General features: G+C 35.6%; 2 protein-coding genes across 8 annotated transcripts in view; both read right to left on the bottom strand.

The window, feature by feature from the left end:
• Positions 1-18,150, bottom strand: part of LOC113096872 (leucine-rich repeat flightless-interacting protein 2-like) — a 35,143-nt gene extending 16,993 nt beyond the window's left edge. For 2 of the 4 annotated variants that reach the window (XM_026262131.1, XM_026262133.1), the window contains exons 1-7: positions 18,013-18,150; positions 6,674-6,760; positions 5,233-5,250; positions 4,931-4,978; positions 4,402-4,446; positions 3,056-3,106; positions 1,297-1,362 (exon numbers count right to left, since the gene is read on the bottom strand). In XM_026262131.1, coding sequence (XP_026117916.1) covers positions 1,297-1,362; positions 3,056-3,106; positions 4,402-4,446; positions 4,931-4,978; positions 5,233-5,250; positions 6,674-6,760; positions 18,013-18,102 — 405 coding nt within the window. In that variant the 5' untranslated portion in view covers positions 18,103-18,150. The remainder of the gene's footprint in view (positions 1-1,296; positions 1,363-3,055; positions 3,107-4,401; positions 4,447-4,930; positions 4,979-5,232; positions 5,251-6,673; positions 6,761-18,012) is intronic. The other 2 variants (XM_026262132.1, XM_026262134.1) reach the window with 2 other exon arrangements.
• Positions 18,151-18,253: 103 nt separating this feature from the next.
• LOC113096918 (melanophilin-like) overlaps positions 18,254-21,175 on the bottom strand; it is a 29,893-nt gene continuing 26,971 nt past the window's right edge. For all 4 annotated transcript variants that reach the window (XM_026262145.1, XM_026262141.1, XM_026262137.1 and 1 more), the window contains 2 exons: positions 20,178-20,255; positions 18,254-20,080 (listed from right to left, as the gene is read on the bottom strand). In XM_026262145.1, coding sequence (XP_026117930.1) covers positions 20,027-20,080; positions 20,178-20,255 — 132 coding nt within the window. In that variant the 3' untranslated portion in view covers positions 18,254-20,026. The remainder of the gene's footprint in view (positions 20,081-20,177; positions 20,256-21,175) is intronic.

The following is a 21,175-nucleotide window of genomic DNA, read 5'->3' as shown; positions in this document are numbered from 1 at the left end:
TCCACAGTATCTTACTACAGCTTGTGAGGAGTTAGATGTTCAATGGGTCCCGTGGAGTTAATTTTAAATAACTGATGTGAGATTAATACTCCAACTGAAAAAAAAAAAAACTATGTTTTATATGGTTATATTTTATTTTGATTGTACTGATCTGATAGCTGATCTTTTGGCTGTTTGAGAGAACAAAATGTTGTTATTAATATTATTATTACTACGTATAAGTGGACTTTGACCGCTTTAAGTAAAGTAGCATCAGAAACATGGCAAGATATGAGACTTACTGTATAATTCATTAGAACTATGAGAAGTATAATCCATTGTAAAAGTTTATGTAACATGTTCATTGTGTTATAAATTATTATACTCTTAAAAGCTATAACCACAAATAAGTAAATATTATAATATATTAAAACTGTTCTAATTAATATTCATGAGATGATATAACATATTATAAGGTTTTTTTTATAATGCGTTATGCATTCATTATAATGAATACCATTCATTAAGAATACCATTATAATGTATTATAAATATGGGCTTCATAGAAAGTGTTACCGTGTCTATTTTTAAATATTTACTGTAATATTTGCATTTTGCCTATAGGCATTGGGCTACATTAATTTAAAAGATACAATTCAAAACTTCACCAAATATTGAATATAATTTTAACATGCTATGATTTGAGATTCACTAATTCTAATGTGAGTTCTACTTACTAAAGGCCACATTTACCATTGTTTCATAAATTTGTACAGCTGAAATTGAGAATTGATGGCTTTTTGTCTGAAACATGTAACTGAAATGTTGCTAATGTGGCTGTACCTTAAGATGAAGTGCTAGTTTCAGTAACTGATTACTGTATTTCACAGTGCTATTGTGGGTAACGAAGTACTTAAGAATTTAAAACAAGTGTATTTTATTTTACTTTACCTTACCTGACCTTACCTGACCTGACCTGACCTAACCTGACCTAACCTAACCTGACCTGACCTGACCTGACCTCACCTCACCTCACCTCACCTTAGGATGCTTATACCATGACTCTGTACAGTATATGGATTTTTTCATCACAAAAAAAAAAAAAAAATTGTCTATGGATCTTTTGAACAAGATTTTTACGTCCAGAACCCTACTGTTGTGGTTTACTGAAATGTGTTTCTAAATTCCTATGAAATGACTGTGGAAGGAGAAGCAGTCAAAAGGAAGAAAGGGTTATAAGATAAAACAATGAAGAAGATAACTAATACTAAAGAAAGGATTAAAGATGAATTGTTGGGGATTGTGAGAGGGACAGACCCGTCCATTTTGTAGTCTGGCTGAAGGCAGACTGCTGGTGCTGCTGCAGAGATCTGTGTGGTTGCCCTGCGGTAAGCAGAGGAGGACAAAAGGACAATGTGAGAATGAGAAATGAAGAAAAAAATAAATAAATGAAAGTAGCTGAGGTGACAGATTGTCGCACAAGTGATTCAGCAAGTCTGAAAGAATGAAAGAGGAAAGAAGCAGTGACAGTGCTCTTTGTGCAAAATGCAGTTGCACAGAATCTTGATTCCTTAATCATATCAATTCCATCATCTATACTTTTAATTTTATTACATTTGTTTCAAATAAACAAATTGGAATTTAAAAAGCAACACTGTGATCACACACTTGACAAGTTACATACTGTACATAAAAATAAATGACAGTTTTTCTCAATCGATTTGACACTTTTCTCCAATGCATTGTTCTTGTTCTCAAAACAATTAGCACAGCCAACCAAACACACAATTATCTTAACCAGACAGTTCGATTTTACTGCAAAATGAAGCACTGCATTTTTTTCTAGCGATGCATTTATTACAGTTTTTTTCAGTCGCTTTGGTGCATTTCTCAAATCATCCATAAAGGATTCATATGATGCTATTACAAATTTTGCTTTCTCTTTGGAGTGTTACCTTCTCTTGGTGCATAAAGAAGATGTGTAAAGTTGCAAAGACTAAAGTCTCAAATCCAAAGAGAAGGAAGAGATGCTGTGCATTTCTTGTGTTAAAGGTATTTGTAAGATATTTGCAGTAAAATATCCAAAAAACACTAGGTTAGTGTTATATATTTTGTCCAGCTGATTACTAACAATATCTCAAATGTTTTCAACTACTTGTAAATTATGAGAAAATTCCCATTCTAAACAGTGACACGGGGCAGTGCAGTCGCCTGTCAATGACATTAGATACCCTTTGTTACCGCCTTTACTGACGTAGAAAACACATGACAACAGTGTCGTGGACAAATGCGGAAGTAGCTTTGCGACCAACTTCAACTTGAGATGCCGATCTCGCTTGAGTTTTACTCTACAGGTGAGTTGTTTTGATTCGTATCTTTACAGAAAACGTATGCTATTATAACGATCGACAAGATTAGTATTATGTGGCATACACGCCAAATGCGTGTTACAGAGCTTGTTTGTTGCATTTGGATAAATGGTACATAAAACTTTGTGATTTGTGTAAGATATTTTTAATTTTTATTTTAAAGTATTAAATATTGTAAAACATTTCATAGTTATGTGCACATTATTTTGAGAAAATTATCTGCATTTGTAATTTTTATGAAATGAATTAAAACGTTCAATCTGTTTTTGAAAATTATAAAGTATTCAGATCTCTGTGTTAACTTTTTTGAGAACAGTGACACGAGTTTGGAGAAATGTGCAAAAATCAATTGAGAAAAACTGTAATGAAAAATTCAAGAAAAAAAGCAAGCCCACACAAGCTCTTTTACTACATAACCACCATCATTTTCTGTGCATGGTTGATGCCAGAAACGTAAGTCATTTAAGTATTGCTATTTATTTGTTAGAAGATTAAAACAAAGTGAAAACCACTCTTTTTATTAAATTACAAAAAATTACAACAAACGCAGGAATTTTTCTTTCCATTATTTTGACTTGGAACCTTCAAATTAATAACCACTTAACTACCACCCTTTACTTTGATTTTGAGTGGTAAATGCTATTTACTGGCATAAATGATACAATGTTCTTTTTTTATCATTCTAATGACATCACATGAATACTAACCCTCAAACTGCCCCGACTGCCAACAGACATCCGCTCCTCATCATCTGATATCTGAGACAGGAAGACAAAGAAAACGAGGGGTTGAGTTTGTGCTTAAAGTAAAAAATGCTTTTCGGTATTTCTAAGCTTACTGCTTTAATGAATATGTAACCAATACCCTCTAGAAATATGATATAATAAGATGAATACCTTTCAACAATGCATGCTTTATTAGTTAAAAAAATAAATTTTCCATTGTAAAATTCCATGTATTTAAAATAAAATAAATACATTTCCATTGTAACATTCCATGTATTTTCCATTGTGTGTGTGTGTGTGTGTTTGTGTGTGTGTGTTTGCACCTACCAAATGTTATGGACAAATCTAAATTTAGTGACACAAATCTGATTAAAATCTCATTTTAGTGATGTTCTCATTTGTTGAAAAAACAACAACTTAATATTAGTTTAGCTTAAATAAGCTTGTTCTGTTGTAAACAATGGAAACATTTAAGCACTGCTCCAGACTACATGAAGAGATGTTGATAATCAGATGTATGTTTGAAAAGGAGGTAAGTCTTTGTATCATCTAGTTACATCATGATTAGTAGAACTAATGTTCCTGCAATCATTCAAAAAAAAAAAAAAATCAAACAGCCCTTATTCACAACCATATGGAAATGAGATTGCAATTTATTTTTCATATTTTCTCCTCTTTAGCGACAGTCTTTTTCAACCTGATCCCAAGATGAAAACGTACTTGTGGGAACTTTTTTGCAACAAAACAAAAAACATACCGCCATATGTTTCTAGACATATTCGATGTGAAATGTCCCCTGAGTGGCACTAAAAGAGTGTTTGTTTCTTTCCCCTGGAATAGATAAACGTGAATATGGTACATTTTATGTGACGTTGGTTTTGTAAAGTGTCACTGCAGTTCTGACTTGAAATGTCAGTTAAGTGGCGCTATAACTCTAAATGTTATGTTTTAAATAACACACCAATTGCACTACACCTAAACCTACCCGATAGGAACAAAAGTGAATGTGATGTAAAAATGCAATATTTCACGCCTTGCAAAAAAATTCCCACAGGTATGTTTTCGTCATGTTTTCGTCAACAGTTAGGTCTTTTTTGACATAATTAAGATGAGTAAGGTTATTTAAAATTTTGGTTGATGGACATCTGAGGTCTAAACAGCACACTATAAAACTGCACAAAAAAAAAAAAAAAAGGGAAAAATGGAAAAGAAAGTTACAGAAGAGATTAAATGACTGGGGGCATATTTGATTTTAGATAGTAAAAGCATAGTATTAAATAAAAAGTGAATGAAATAGGAGGATGAAAAGCAGAGGGACAGATACAAACCGAGGTATGTCTCCGAGAGTGGCGGGAATACCGCTCACTGTCCTCCTGAAAAGCAGAGCAGGAAAAGGGGACAGAAAGCAGGAAGTTTTAGGTCAAAAGGTCACATGATTATCAAAAACTGCAAAAACTGCACAAAGCATGCACTGAGAGATTACGCTGTCTGTCATATCACGGTTTATTACAGGGCTCAGACAGGGTGTCTGGAGGGGTGGGAGGGGAGGGTTGAGTACTTTAAGATGTGGGTCACGCGACCGCCCTATAATCCTGCTCTATGTTATGACCACCTCTGCTAAGCCCTAACATGTCATATGGGCCTCCTGCCCCCCACTGCTCCAGTAAAGCCTGTGAAATGAGGATCAGACACAGACTGCATAAGAGACATGCAACATCAACCAATCACATTTCATTCTCTGAAGGACATTACGGTAGTTAACTGCATTCGGGTCCTGTGCTGAGTGAATTTTCTAATGCGAATTCTATGTTTGGTGGTCTACTGCATGCGGCAGTGTGGTATAATGACAGGTCATACCATCCACTGTTCAATATGGCCCCATTTGCTGTCCGGCCCATAGTATCTCTGGTGCAGAGAGGAGGAGAGCAAGACGATCAAATGAGGAAGGGTTATGAGAGAATAATGAAGGAATAGGATATTAAAAACAAGTGTGAAAGAAAACATGGTTTGAATGTGGGACAGGTCCTGTTTCTTGTTCTTCAAGCTTTGGTTATATTTCATATAGGTAAAATACTGCAAAATAATACAGTTTATATTTCTAATGAGAAAATCTGAGTAATGTAAGAAAGAAATGAAGAGTATCGGGGGACAGGTCTTACCTTTTGGGCTTGATATATCTAAATAAACAGCGGGGAGACCAGGATGAATAGAAAGAAAGAAAGTAAGACAGAAAGAGAAAGATATAAAGAGCTTGAAGAAGAGTAGAAAGTTCATTTGTAAATGAATCAGAATAGGTATAAAGAATTTAAATCTAACAAACAAAAAGATTTGTATAATCCGTACAGAACCAAAAACATTCTCAAAAGCCTTTTAGAACATGACCCAGATTCAAAATGACAACAAATTAACCCTTAATGGTCTTACTGTTTGTATGACTGTACGAGTCCCTAAATGTAACAGCATCAAATGTATTTCCTTTTTTTATATTTTTATGTTAGAATTGGGTTAAAAGAGTCTTTGACTGGACTTTTATTAGACACATACTACCAATGAAATTTGGGATTCATTAAGATTTTTCATTTTCTTTTATTATTATTTAATAAAAAACATCAAATACAAATATTTTATTCAGCCAGAAGAACCTGATCAAAAGTGACAGTAAAGCTTTTTTTTTTTCAATTAAAGACTTCTTTCAATTAAAATCTCACTGACTCACTGACACTCATCTTTAAATGGGATTATGTCATAAATATAAATCGATACATATATGAAATGTTTGATACATTCATATCAGATTCTCAGTTTACTATTAAAGAGTAGCTATTTTCTAAGGTAAACATCAGCACAGACACACACTCACACACACAAAACACACACACAATGATCCATGATCACATGCGTCCCACTTTTTTTTCCACATGCTTAGTAAAACCTTCTTATGAAACACAAGAATATTTGTACACTCTTTTCTCTGCTTCACAATTCATGCACTTTAAGATGTTTAGAAGGTTTAAAGGTTTAAATCATGAATAGCTGTGTTTCTGTTCCAGTTCAGTTGTGAGAGTGGTACTGTTCTTTAATCCTGAAGTGATTTATGACAAATAAAGAGAATTCACATCGTTCAAGGTCAGAGGTTCTCATTCCTTGTCATGTTGTAAACCTGTTCTTTTTTTTTCATTTCACTTTTTGTTTATTAGGAGTTAAAACTCCTTTTGTTTATTATTATTTGTTTATTTTATTGAATCATTCACTATGCTGACTTGTTCAAAAACACTTATTCATTAAAGAAAGAAACAACTATTTGTTGCAACAACTATGTGCAGAACGAGACATGCGATGCTTGATTCTCTTTGGCTTCATTTGAGAGTTTTTTTTTTCAATGACAGAGCAAAAAGAGAGAAAACTGGCCATATTGTTTTTGAAATATAAGTTCTTGCACTCTTGCTTGTATGCTTTTGCTTAAATAAAGAGTGAACTACATGTTGTGCAAGTGTGAAATATAGTAGTTATCATCTTAAGTAGAACCTTACAGGCCATTTTGTAGATCCTAAGAATAAACAGTATAACTGTAACAGTCTGCCAAACAGATTATCTCCTGACCTCTTTCTGTTGTCTCTCCAATTCCTTCATACGGATTTCTCGAGCTTCTGCCCGGGCTGCCCGTTTAGCGGCCAGTCTTGCCTCTGCCTGGAAGAAAGATATAGAGAAAGAGAGGGATTCAGAGTCAGAACAAATCAAATAGAGAAAAAAATATGCTTAAACACATAAAACTAAAAATAGATCAATCACATGTACAAAATGCACTTGCATCTACATATTTCTATTCAATATGAAAGTCATATATACTATTTACTGTACCAGAAAGGCTACACAGTATGACACAGAAACCTTTTCTGATGGAGCTCTATGCACAGCAAAAGCTAAAACTGAAGTTGAGGAGAGTTCTTGGAGTGTAATCAAATTAAGTAATTCACAGGCTTCCATTGATTTATCCATTATACTGTATTTTTAATCTAATCATTGACTTCAACTGCAGATGAATGCCAGATATGAGGAGGCGGAAGGCCCATGGAAATGAGCACTGATCAGCAGCAACAAGATTAAGAACCATTAGAAATGACTATTCTACTGGTCAAGAAAATGGTTTAACTATGAAAAAAAAAAACACGATGGTCCAGAGAAAGTGTAATAAGTATAATTATATAACCATAATAAGGGTCATTAATATACTGTAATATCGTAAGCTGTAAACACAAACAAGATTTCAATTCAAATCGCTAATCATTAAGCACACACACACACACAGGCAGTGCCAGGAAGGAATAGCTCACTCACTGCCTCCAAGCTGCCATTTCCGATCAACATGTGAAACCCAAAGGATAACAGAAAAAAAGGTTGCTCAGCAACACAAATGACGTAAAACATTGTAATAGCTTACTATTTATCATCATAAAAATGCCATTCTTAAGAGGTCCTTAAACTTACTATGCATTTTCTACAGTAGTGTTTGTGCAGAAACAATAAATGTCCCTAAAAATCTAAGATTGCAATTTTTCTAATATTAACATCAAATTTAAACACAACATAGGCCTGTCTTCATAGCTTCTGTAATGTTTGGGTTATAAAAGTCTCTTGAATTTTAATGGCAACAAGCTCTTGGCAGCCAATAATTTGCTGTAGAAACCGCAAACTAGATTTATCACTCTTGCAAGTGAACCCATATTTAATGTGTCCCTTTATTATTTTTCTTTTAATTTCATTTAATATTTGTCCCTTTGTACTTGAAATTTAAAATAGGTCATTGCTTAAAACATATTACATTATTTACTACAAAAGTCTCAAATCCAAAGAAATATTCTTTATAAAAGTTAAAGAGTCAACCACGCTGCCAGCCGCCCCATTCTCAATTATAATTCTCATTATAATCAGTAATTATGTCCCCACTAGATGCAACAAATGCCTCGTTTATAATGGGTTTTATTGGATTTGTCTTGTTGTGCTGGCATCACAGTATGTTAAGGGGCATAACACATCCGTCACACGCTTGAGGTATTCAGCCAATAGCGTTTCAGAATGTCAGAGCATAGAGGAGCAACAGCAATGTACATTATGTGGAAAATAAAGTGCTTTTGAACATTAAAACACATAAACATTGAGACCAAATACACAACATAATTTTCTTTTTAGCAATATCATATGACACATTTAAAACAGAGTAAATGTTGTTGTTGGTTTTTCAAAACAATGAGCAGAAAACAGAATACTAACACAAATCTCTAACTAACACTTGATGCACTACAAGTACATAGGTTTACACAATTAAAAAGTCATATTTTCCATTTCTAAAGAAAAGCAACATTACAGACATTGCATTCAAAGTGTTCAATCTGCAGAAAAATAATAACAGTATAATATCAATTTCGAGCACAATATTTTAGTAGTTTTGTGGTGTAAAGTATTTCTCTGCAAGTCACTCAAACAGAAGTTGGTAGCTTTGTTTTTGGTATTGAAACTATGTGATAATTTATGACTCACTAGGGGCAGTGTTTTCAATGTATCGCTCGTTACAAAATAGTGAACAAATTACCCAAGCATTCCCTTGGGTTAGAGAGAGAGAGTAATTTATAAAGTAGTACACTATATAGTTGTTGTCATTACTTATTTTTAATGATTGTTTGAGAGCTTAATCAAAGACCTTGCAAACAAAGGTGTTTAAGATAAAGCCACTGTTATTATTTGAGGGGAAGAATGCCCATTTATTATGTCGCATTTGTAATTATAAAAAGAAAACATGTTTTGTAATACCTCAAATGAATTTGACCTTTATTGTCTGCCGTTTTTCTGCACATCCATATACTGCAGACATAAACAGCATGTATAATGCACTGTACGAAGTCTGGCTAAATCTCTGACACATTGGTCAGAATAACAAGCTTACCAAGCAACACAAAAAAAACTGTTAGAAAGCTGCTCTGGTTCTTTTGTCTGAACAAGTCACAACTCATTGAATAAGGGTCTTCAGACAAGCCTCTGCCCTAGATCCTGCCAACCACGTCCACTGGCCTGTCAACAGCATGCCGAGAACTGGAGAGTTCACACTGCTCAGCCGAGCAACTCCCACAAGCTATTGACTACCACAGACTATCTGGACACAGCAAAATGGAAATGACAGAAAAAACATAATTGTAAGAATAGTTTGTTACAAAATAGTCTGCCTAGCATCAAGACAAACACTGCAACAATTTTGCAATAATATTAATAATGAAGTCCTCTGAGGTAGCGTTGTTTTCAGTTAAGGTCTGTTCAATCCAATAAGCATGTGCAATAAACATTTACATTTATGTGTGTGTTTGTGTTTGTGTAGCTTAAAATACATGTACAAATGTATGTACTTAATAAAAACACCCTGCAATTGTGCTTTTACTAAACTAGTATACTTAAAATCTGCTAAATTGAAACTAATTTTGTACTTAATGCACTTTAATTGTGAATAGTGCTGAAACCCAACTAAAGATATACTGAAGTACTGTATATTTGATTGTGCTATTATTACCATTACCATTTCAATGCTTAACAGTTCTATCTCTCTCTGAAACAGAGACCATAAACTAATGAAAATGAAGAATGGGAGCTAAAACATTCAGGTGCTAAGGTTCGCAACACTGTCAAAATAAAAGTCCTTTATTTATTAAGTGCTTTTGATACATTAACCAAACATAAAAGCATAGCTGCTGATTGCAATAATAATACAAAAATTCAAATAGTGGATGATATAGCAGCCACATGTGGTATAATCATGTTAATAATCCATATGGAGTATGGTCATCATCAATATTAACAGAAGTAACAGAAAACGAGTAACCCAGCTAGTTCATATGGTGTGTTTTAAACAACAGTTTTAGGCTGGAGAAGCTAATAGCCGATATTAAAAAAGAAACAAACAATCCCAACCATAGCTTCAGCAATGTAATTCCAAAAGTTTCCATTCCAGAATGTCAGCTGAAATAGTCCCTTATGAAACAAAAATATATTGCAGTATATTGGAAAATATCATGTAATATATTAGGCATATATTCTGATATATATTTATTTTTTCCAATATATTGCAATATATTGAAAGTGGCAATCATTAGTATATTTTGCAATATATTATATAATATATGTATCAATAATATATTGTTAAATGTATTCAAATATATAAAATATTAGAAAATAAAAAGGGAAAATAATATATTACAATATATGACAATATATTTTAAGAAATATATTGGTAAATATATTTTCCTTCCGTATGGGGTGCACCAATAAAGAATAGTTACAGGCTAAACGCATCCACATGCCAGTGGACTCCACAGGTCAAAAGCCTTTGATCAGTGACTCAGCATGAGACACACATGTATGTGATAAACTGGTGCCTTATCAGTCATCCTAGACTTGTGTACATTCTCCACTTCAGACCAGTGCTTTTGGTTGGTTTTAGTTACTGCAGAGCTACATTGTATAGAGAAATGACATTATTACTGCTAATGCAATATTTAGCTTCTTTAATGATAAAAGGCTCCAGCTTAACTGTCTGTCACAGCTGTCATACATGAATGATTTCTAATGCACTAAATCTTCTCTCAGATATGCTCAACTAAAAAAAAAAAAAAAAAATGAAAGCAGTCAGTGCAATCTGTTTTTTTTTTTTTTTTTTTTTTTTTTTTTGCTGGCTGGATTCCCTCACTGGGGAAGCTATATTTTGAGTTTTAATGTTTAGTTTCTGGTTTCGTTAAACACCGCTCTGTAAAAACAGGCTACAAGTCACTGCTATTAGAGGGATTTGAGGTTCTGTGAGGAGAAGACAGAGTGCCTGTCCTAGATCAAGCAAGAACGTGGCAGAATCTGACAGATGTTCCTTTCCTCCTCAGCTGTCAGGACCCCACAGGCCTCCCTATGGAGCCATAAGGAACTAGATTTTTTCTGTGCCAGGAAAGAGATCAACTCTGCGAACTCACATAAGAGCAAAGGGACCATTCAGTGCTACAGTACCATTCAGTAGTTTGGGTTGTTGAAGATATATAAAGCAATTTTAAAGAAATCAATATTTTTATTTAGAAGGCATGATTCACATTAATCAAATGGCATTAAAGACACTGATACAAAAAATATATTTCAAATAAATGTTGCTCTTTTACTAAATTACGCTTTACTGTATTTTTGATCAAATAAATTCAGCCTTGGTAAACATAAATTATTCTCTTAAAAATATCAATAACCTACAATTGACAACTTACAACTGACAAAAAAATCTTAAAAGCATAAAAAATTATGCTGTATTTCTTTCCAGGACAATTTATTTATTATATATATTTTTATTATTATTATTATTATTATTATTATTATAGATATGTGACCAAACCACATAAATAAATAAATAAATAAAAGGAAATTATGCATCCGCATGTGGTTTCAGTAAATAAAAGTTTTATTTATACATAATGCAATTTTAAAGTGAGCAAACATAGGGTGCTGTGATCTTTGATTCAAGGTCTTAAGAACCAGTTCTTTTTTTAATGAAACTTTCATATGAATGGTTTGATTTAAACACATTACAACTGACTTCCTCAATTAATCGAGTCATTTTTCAGTTATGTCCGATTCAAAATTAAGATCGTTAAATGATACTTTTTTCCCCAAATAGGCAGAAATACTTATAAAACAGCAATGTTTATATGACACAAAAAATAATCAAGATAATCAAATATATCAAACAATTAACTTTTTTTTTTTACTTTTTAAATTATTTGTGCAGTCTGGAGTTCTAATTTTATCACTGACATGCTGCTGCTTATCATATGTTGCTGTGTGAAGCAAGATATCTGTCATAATCCAACATACCACATAAGTAGTATTAGAAAGAGTTTAATCTTTATAGATTAATCATTCAACTACTTGCACTTACAAGACGAGCCTATAAGATGTGTTTTTGGGACTGTTGGTGTGTATATTTGCATGTGCAAATTTCTTGCAGTCATTCACAGAGCTCCAAGAAGGAAGAGAGGTACAATTTATTCAAATTGCCACAGTGGAACTCATGAATATCTGAGATCAAACTCATGCTTTGGCAACCCCATGTGAATTAACTTTATCTCACAATCTGCTCCCAGGCAGACCAACTCAAAATAGACTCTCTTCCAATTAGACAATCCAATAACAAAATCGCATAGCCTTGATACAATCTTGATCTATTTCTAGAGGACTCCTAGCATGGCAGCATTGAGTCAGTTTGATATGCAGTCCACATGGCAGAAATGAAGTAGGCAGTTGTGGTTCAGGCCCAGCACATTTTGACTTATACTCTGGGTGTCTTTGGAGACCATGAGCACACATAGGATTAGGCTCCAAAGCAAACAAGCCTGCACTTCACAGCCATTTTTAACATATGTGGCTTGGAGCAAGACTGCAAAATGAACTTTGCATAGGGACTGATGGAACAAACAACAAGAGCTGTCCTCCTCCTCCACAGTCTTGCGGAGGGGTTAATTTAAATATCAAGTATGCTGAGTCACACTTCACCCAGATCACAAATTTGTGTGTGTGTGTGTGTGTGTGTGTGTTTGCATTTGCGTGGACTGGAAACGGTTTTGTGTGTGATATTTCAGGAAAAACTATCAAAAAAAGAACCTTTTCAAGGTTATTACCAGATGATAATTAATTATGAGGTCAGGTGCATTCAAGTCTCTATTTGGTCGTAAAAAGGTCGCATTTTAACTTTTCTACATAAAATTCTATGATTTTCACCTCTACATCTACAAAATGATGTATAAAGAATGTGCATCATAGTGTTTTTTGTTTTGTTTTTATTCAATTCATAAAGGTGATTTAAACTGAATCATTATTCTATTGTAATTACACAGTAATAAAATATTTTGTATGTGTATATTTTTCTGTATATGTTTTCAACACAATTACTGTCAATACAGGTGTTAGGCATAATGGTTTTTATACTGTAGAAACAGGAAACTTTGTGCATTTTTACTTTCTCCAAAAAACTCATTCTGTATGATTTATAAGCGTTTTGAAAAATGGGGACATGGGTTATGTCCTCATAAGTCACCCTCTCTTTGTAATACCCGTGTCATGTCATTATACAGAGTTGTGTCCTGATAAGTCACAAAAACACACCCACACACACACACACACACACAAGCATATCGGAAATCGTGCAGCTCACACAGGAGAAAAACTTGTCAATGCTGCCCCACGACTTTTATTAAATCAGTTTAAATACTGAATCGCTACATTATGTTTTCCAGCAGCGAGAGGGTAAAATCACTGTTTTTAAGTAAACTCAATTTAAAAAGAGAAATGCACAGATGTGCATACACACAACTTCCATTTCTCTCTCTCTCTCTCTCTCTCTCTCTCTCTCTCTCTGTCTGTCTCTCAATGTTTGAGAAAAGGGTTTAGTGATTTCTAATTATTGGGGGGACTAGCCCTCCTCAATGTCTATGGTGGTTATCGCCCTGATCAGTCATGAAAATATGCTGTGGTAGCTTTCTATCTGCAGTCTGTAATGATATGACGTTAGCAAATATTAGCGATGTTTTTCTAACATTTCTTTGAGTAACATGACCGTTAATATGAACTCACAATTGAATGTAACATAAAACAAATGATTAATTTACGTTAAAATCTTTATTATTGCCCAAAATGCTTCCATTCATATTTCTTTTTGTTCGCTCAGGCAGCCATATTGGCGAGATAATTCATGCCCCTTCGTTTGAAGTGTAGTCCCGAAAAATCTTCATTTTAAGGGTTGCCTGGCCCTTCCCCTACCCCTCCAACCAAAAGAGAATCGGGACACCACTACCCCTTCACGTGAACGCGCGAAACGGAGGGGTGGGGGGGGGGGTCTAAGGGGTAGAATTGGGATTGGGCCTGAATCTTTTTGAATTGTATAAAATAAATGTTTGTCTATATTTTCTACTGATCAGTTTTTAGAGTTTCATTGAGTACATATACTAGTAAAACATTAATTGAGCACACGTTAAACATTTAAATTACCCTTCTAAGATGCCTGGATCACAGTAGTTAAACACAGAACTGGCTTGCAAGATGGGAAATTGCACTAAGCAATTTGCTTTCAGCTCTGAAGTTGTCATCTTATTTGTGCCAGTACCTTATTTGCATAATTATGTTGGTAAATGAAGTACTGAAACAACACTGTTGGCAAATAAACAATCCTTAAACAATGGTCACATAAAGTGGTTTGACAGTGATTCTGAGTAAATATAATACACACAGCTATAGGGAATGAGTTGTTTTTGTTTTCCAGGTGACAGTGCATGAGATTAGACGGTCATGGAGAGTATTGCTCCAGACTAATCTGCTTTTAGAGTGCAATGCAGGCCCATAACGCATCACTTCCTGTCTGCTCCTCACCTCAATCTACCCAGCAACTTAATCGCAGGCTTACTGCAAACACCCCCCACCCCACACAGGCACTCGCAATGGCCTACAACATCAGCTTTGCCTCCCACTGCACCACAGAGAGCAGAATAGGCTGATATATGACCCTGCATGACTAACTGAAAAACTGCCTCTGCATTCCTGGCACTTCACACTGGAGGTCTTTCACTGTTAAACTGTCATCAGTAGCCCTGAAAGGGAATACATTTCAGATGACTGTGGAGTTTCAATGAAAGCAGCCAACAAAGTGAGGCTCCTAGAGGGGCGATTAACACAGGATGTTGTGGAGAAGCTTATAGGATGCAGGTCAGTGGGTGGTGGCTGGCCGATCTGTTGCTACAGTGGGGCAGGGGCTAAATACTCTCCACTTACTAGGGCAGCTAAATTCCCTCCCTCGATGAGCCAAAAACTGCAGCTTTTCCTCCACAAACCCAACCCTTCTGCAATAATAACTGTCAAAACCTTCACAAAGTTCTAAATGCCATCCTAAACCTTTATGGTCTACCTCCAAATGCAAACTTTGCTGGCATAATGCCATATTAACTGTCCGGCAAAAAATCGCTAGAGTCTGCATCAGTGCTTCTGCAAAGTGGGTGATCATGAGATCCCTAAAATATCCAATTGGACATTCCACGGTCTCACAGGCACACGAGCCACGACAGGTCTGCAAGACCATAAGTACATATCAAGAGCGCCATTTGGAAGGCTTTTTGCTTTCTGTCTCGGGAGTCAGAAAATACAAGGGCAGTAAGTGGAAAAAGAGACGAATGTGAATGGAGTCCAAAGTTCCAATGGACTCCACATGCTGTGACTGAGCTAGATGTTAAATTTGGATCATGAGATGTGATTTCTGCTTCTGTGAAACTAAGACATGTTAAATACATTAGACTTGGAAAGAGGTCAATCATTGAGCTGGAAAAAACATCCATTTGATTATAAGCAATCAGCATGGATTTCACTCCATTTTTCTGGAACTATAATATGATTTGGGTAGGACACGGTATGTAGCAACCTTAGGCAAAATTAGACATCTGGTGTAAGATGAGTCCTCAAAATTGATAAGGAGGTCCCAAGTAGCATGTGTTACTAGTGTTATTATTTTTAATGTAATACTTATTGTAATTTATGAGGTTATTACTTAACAATTTCATTAATTCGTTTTCTAACCTTCTTAACCTTGCATTTAAACGTTAAGGTTACTTTGAGTGAAATCCTTCATGTTACAATTTAAAAGTACATTCACGTTACATTCAAAGGTGGACTGTTCTGTAATGCATTTCCTTGGCATGGCTGTTCTCTAATGTGTGGTGTATAAAAACAGCTCAGCTGGCAGAGATGTTGATTATACTGATTACTGTTGAAACTTGTAAGTGCTACATACTGTAGTGGCCCAGCATCTTAATGACCCCATATCACACTGCACACCTACTTCATGCCTTAACAGAGCAATCTAATATAGCTGCTATGTGACTCTGCTTCTCCTGTCAAATACGAAGTTTAGGTATGTGTTGAAAAGATTACTGTAGTTCACCCAGACATTATATCTAAACCTGTAGGATTTTATGTTCTACAGTTTTTTCACCAATTACGTATAATGACTATGGACAGGTAGCTTCAAATGCAAATCACTGATAGTCTCAAGTGTACTGTTGCAGCTGAATCTTAGAGTCTGCATGTTCCAAGATCATTGTAAGATTAAGCAGAAGGTAGAAACCATTGGCACCAGTGGTTTCTATGATCTACTTAGGCTTACAATTTTTTTTTGGGGGGGGGGGGGGGACCTGAACAATAAATTGTTCAGGTTTGGTGAATTGGATCAGGTGAATCACTGAAAAGATCAGACTTGACTGCATTCTTAAACCCTTTTGGAGCCAGAAAGCAGCTTAAACCGAAGTGAATAATCGATTCAGTCATTCATGAATTGGACAAGCATGGTGGATGTGATGGTTTTCAGCAAATTAAAACTTGGAAAATAGTGCACAAATCAACATGGACATTAATATTACTTTTATGGTAATTATGTGGAGTCTGTTGAGTTTTCATTAGATTGAAAATTGAACCCAGTGTGTATTTCAAAAACTCACCTTTGGTGTTAAACATAAGAATAAAAGTTGTATGAATTTGGAATGGCACGATGTAAAATAACATTAAACATTTAACATTATTTTTTTATTGAACCATTCCTTTAAATTTGACTCATTTCTCCCTTTGGCATTATGGCTGATTGTGCAGTTTCCGTGGGAAAGCAGAATAAAAAGAAAGGAAAACATTTGAGGATGTAGAGTTTATTCTATTCTTTAGGGACTGATTCATCCTGTAAGAGGGGTGGTGAGATTAATAGTGGGTGGGTACAGAGTTTTACAAGAACACAAGGACCAGAGGGCAAATGATGTAAATCATCATTACTCTTTCCATCCCTTTGCCGGAGCTGGAGACTAAATGTCCATGATGCATTTCCATACCACACCCAGAGAGTTTGCCTATTAAGGGCACCAGCTAAGCATCAAGATAATGTCAAGGTCAAATAAAAGAAAGAAGCATTTTAGTAAAAATTGTGGATTCTTTAGTGACAAAATGCTTTCCAGATGTGGTCAGTTGATCCATAGGTTCACGGAGGTATTTAAGTGAACCAGAGAATATTGTTGTAAAGAATATTGGCACTAAACACAAATCTTTTGAAACAGAAGGAATAAGATGACTTCAATTAACGATAAAATATCAATTAACTGTTTAATAATAATAGATGTGTACAAATAAACCCCTGCACCGTTTATTTTCTGCAGTTATGACACACTCTCTCCAAGCCACCTGAGTCTGTTTTTCATTATGAACTGAAAACCGAACGATTCCAGGACGATGCTGGATCCCATATGGCAGAGAATTTAAGTGATCAGCACAATTTGAGCTCTGTGTGTTTTAAAATACATCCTTGGACCTTGAGGCTATCCGGGCCATTTAGCCTACTGGGTGTGATGTAGGCTATGTGCCGCATGACAGCAGCTTCTGACGTCAGCAGTCTGGGACCTTCTCTCAGCTTTTTCATCTGTGCAGGTATCCAAACATGATGCTGTTGCTCATCTGCACTAACGCTATTAGTAGAGGGACAAATTGTTTACCACTATAATTGACCTATGACTGAAGTCTTTCAATCATGTAGGTCAAGCTAGCAACAAAGCCCTGATTCAGACTGCGACGAATAATGTGTTTTGTCATTCACAAGCGCTTTACAACTGGGAGGGGAAGGGGCACAATGTTTTCCATTCACATCATTAAAGAACACGAGCGTCATCATATCCGTGGTCATTTTTCTGCATGCTGGAAACGGGAGGACAGCACAACTGACAAAAACCCTTTCATTGTTCAGCAAGATCATTGGGGATTTCCATTAAGACTTTACATTTTAGTACCTCCAGTAGTTGCTGTAAAAAGACGACATTTTGCGCAGCATGATAGAGCTATGTCTATGGGAGCACGTGAAATCTTACCTCGCGAGCTATTTGACTGAGAGCATCATCCTCCGCCGATAGTTTCTCCCGGTTGGGAATTCTTTTCCTCCCCGTTACTTGCGTTGCCATTTTAAATTCCCTTATCAACCTCTACAAAAAAATGACCTCGTCAAACTGAAGTGCTGTCCAGTTGTGTATATGTCAAAGAGCACCATTCAAAGTGAACAACATTAATAAATGGTTATATTGTAACCACAAGCAAAAATATGTAGAGCACTAGGACACATCCTCCCTTTGATCCCCCATCGTCTCCATAAACCGCACGAATATATGGCGGGAGCCTGTTGCACAATCAAACGACACATCGATATGTCAAAACATCACGGATAGGATGGAAGAGGACAGTTTGCTGATTCGCCATGAGTACGATAGATCGCAGGTAGTCCTGAGAATATAGCCCGTCTTCCCTTAATATTCCTTAATATGTTAGTTCGGTACGTCAAACCAAACGAATGAATAATAAAGTCATCGGACCAGAGCTGCATTTGTTTCTAGGGCAAATCGAACCCGGATGATGAGCGGCCCTAGGATGAGAATACACAGCAGCCCAATGCCACACGGTCAGATTTCAGTCCGTGCTTGGACGCTGCGCGAAAAGTGGGCGGGGACATGTGGGCGGGACCTGACCTTGCATTTTAATGATTTCCGTCTTTTTGCATTTTAGTTCACAAAATGAATAGGATTCATCTAATTATATCTATCTATCTATCTATCTATCTATCTATCTATCTATCTATCTATCTATCTATCTATCTATCTATCTATCTATCTATCTACTGCATTTTATTCATATTTGATTGGAACGTCGTACCACACTGTTGTCTGGGCTGGTGCATTAGCGCCATCAAGAGGCATTATTAGATAACAACAATTTATGTTGCTACTTGGTGCATCGTTTCATGCCATAATTTTCATGGTCGTTGTTAAAAGAGCCCTCTATGGAGATAAAACGTTTTATAAACCGTTTAGATATATCTGTGTGTGTTATATTTTTAACCTAAAAAAATATCAGTTTTATTGTTTAATTTGCTGTGTTTGATGTATTCTCATAATTCTGACTATTATGTAAATATTAAGTCTGGTCAATTTAATTAGGCTATAGGAAGAATAAAATATTCCCAACTACAAGGTTCATGCTGTACAGTATATACTATATAGGATTAAACGTGTTAGCCTTTTTTTTAAGTATCCTCTAGAGGTCAGCACAGTCTTCAACAATCGACCCCAAGGGGAAAGTAAATGCAGCAAGGGGGGATCAGTTTTGGCTGGTTAGAATCCAACAATTATCCCCTTCTTCCCTGCATTATCTATAATAAAGCCTCTGGTAATGCTCACTAGAATACTAAAACCCTGCTGAAAAAGATGGTTTCCCAGCCTCACCAAGCTGTTTTTTGAAACTAGCCGACAGATTGGGTGACCAGCTAAGACCAGCAAAACATTTTGGAGTAGTTTAACGTCTTCTTAGGTTTTTTCTTTTTCTTCATTCAAACAGCAAATGCATCACAAACAGGTTGTTTTACATTGCATTTTCTAAGGGTACAATTGGGTGTTTGGTTAGCTTGATAAAATTACATCTTTAGTGTACCTCCAAAAAGACTGTTAATGGACTAAAGAAAAACATACCCCATCCCAATTTAATTATTAAAATCTTTGGAAAATCAATTTGAAGAACAAAGCAGGAAAAGTAAGACATTAACAGAAATTAATCCTATTTTCTTGACATGAATTCTTATTAGACACCTATTTTCTGTAAACTATTTTATCATTTTAACTAATGTTAATTTGAGCTAAATTGGGATTTGATCAAGTTGCTAAATACAATTTACACAAGATAAAGGGTTTACTAGTGTTTAGTCAAGATCATTTTCAAATATCTTGAACATATGATGAAGAACTATAGTAATATAGGCACAGATATCAAGTGTCAAGCACAGATCTCATGGCATAGGGAATATTCAAAATGTTAAAGAATTTAGCATGATGTTCTTCACACTTAAATGCGTACTCTGTCTTGAGAAATCTTCCTTTTTTGTTGTATAGTCAGTGCCTTAAAGAAAATATGAACAAAAACATACTATTAGTTCAAATTTGCAAGAAAACTGGAAAAATAAATTTGATTTTACTAAGATTATGTGTTTACTTACAGTCACCTTTTTCTTGGCTTTATCAAATGATAATCCTTTAGCACTTAGAGAAGCTATCTTGATTTCAATGTCTGATACCTGATGAAACAAAATAAATTAAGATAGATAGATAGATATCAAGATGCTGATTACACAACATGATTAATGTACAGGTGTACCTTGCCTGGCAACAATAAAAGAACACTCTAAAATGTGCAGTGTTACTGTATTATTTACTGTATTCTGTATTTACGGTCAGTATCTGGTGTGACCATCATTTGCCTCAAGCAGTGCAACACATCTCGTTCGCATAGAGTTGATCAGGTTGTTGATTGTGGCCTGTAGAATGTTGGTCCACTCCTCTTCAATGGCTGTAGAAGTTACTGGATATTGTCAGGAACTGGAAAACGCTGTTGTATATGCCGATCCAGAGCATCCCAAACATGCTCAATGGATGACATGGCAGGTGAGTATGCTGGCCATGCAAGAACTGGGATGTTTTCAGCTTCCAGGAATTGTGTACAGCGTACCTGGAAAATAAACACTTAATTGATACTATGGTGCAGAAAGCAGGGATTCCAGGCTTCTCTGGATACTTAGAGCATTTAAACATGATATGGTTTCAAATCCAAACCGCCAAAAATGATGGAAGAGATCTCCATGTTGTGTTCTTGGACCTTTCAAACGCCCTCGGATCAGTTCCTCATAATCTCCTGTGGACTGCATTCCACTATTTCAGCGTCCCAGAAGTAATCACCCGCCTTGTTAAATCTCATTTTCAAGACCTACAACTATGCCTGACAACTGATGAGTGTACCACAGCATGGCAATGAGTGGAAATAGGAATAATGGCGGGATGCACCATCTCACCTCTAGCATTCACGATGGCTATGGAGGTCATCATCCGCGCATCTCGGTGGGTAGTAGGAGGTCAGAAGCTCAAATCTGGTCTTCGTCTCCCTCCCATCAGAGCTTACATGGACGATATGACCATCCTCACCACAACCAAGGCTTGTGCT

The sequence above is a fragment of the Carassius auratus genome, chromosome 6, assembly GCF_003368295.1.
Source record: "Carassius auratus strain Wakin chromosome 6, ASM336829v1, whole genome shotgun sequence".
Classification (NCBI taxonomy): domain Eukaryota; kingdom Metazoa; phylum Chordata; class Actinopteri; order Cypriniformes; family Cyprinidae; genus Carassius; species Carassius auratus.
This window is presented reverse-complemented; position numbering and strand designations above follow the sequence as displayed.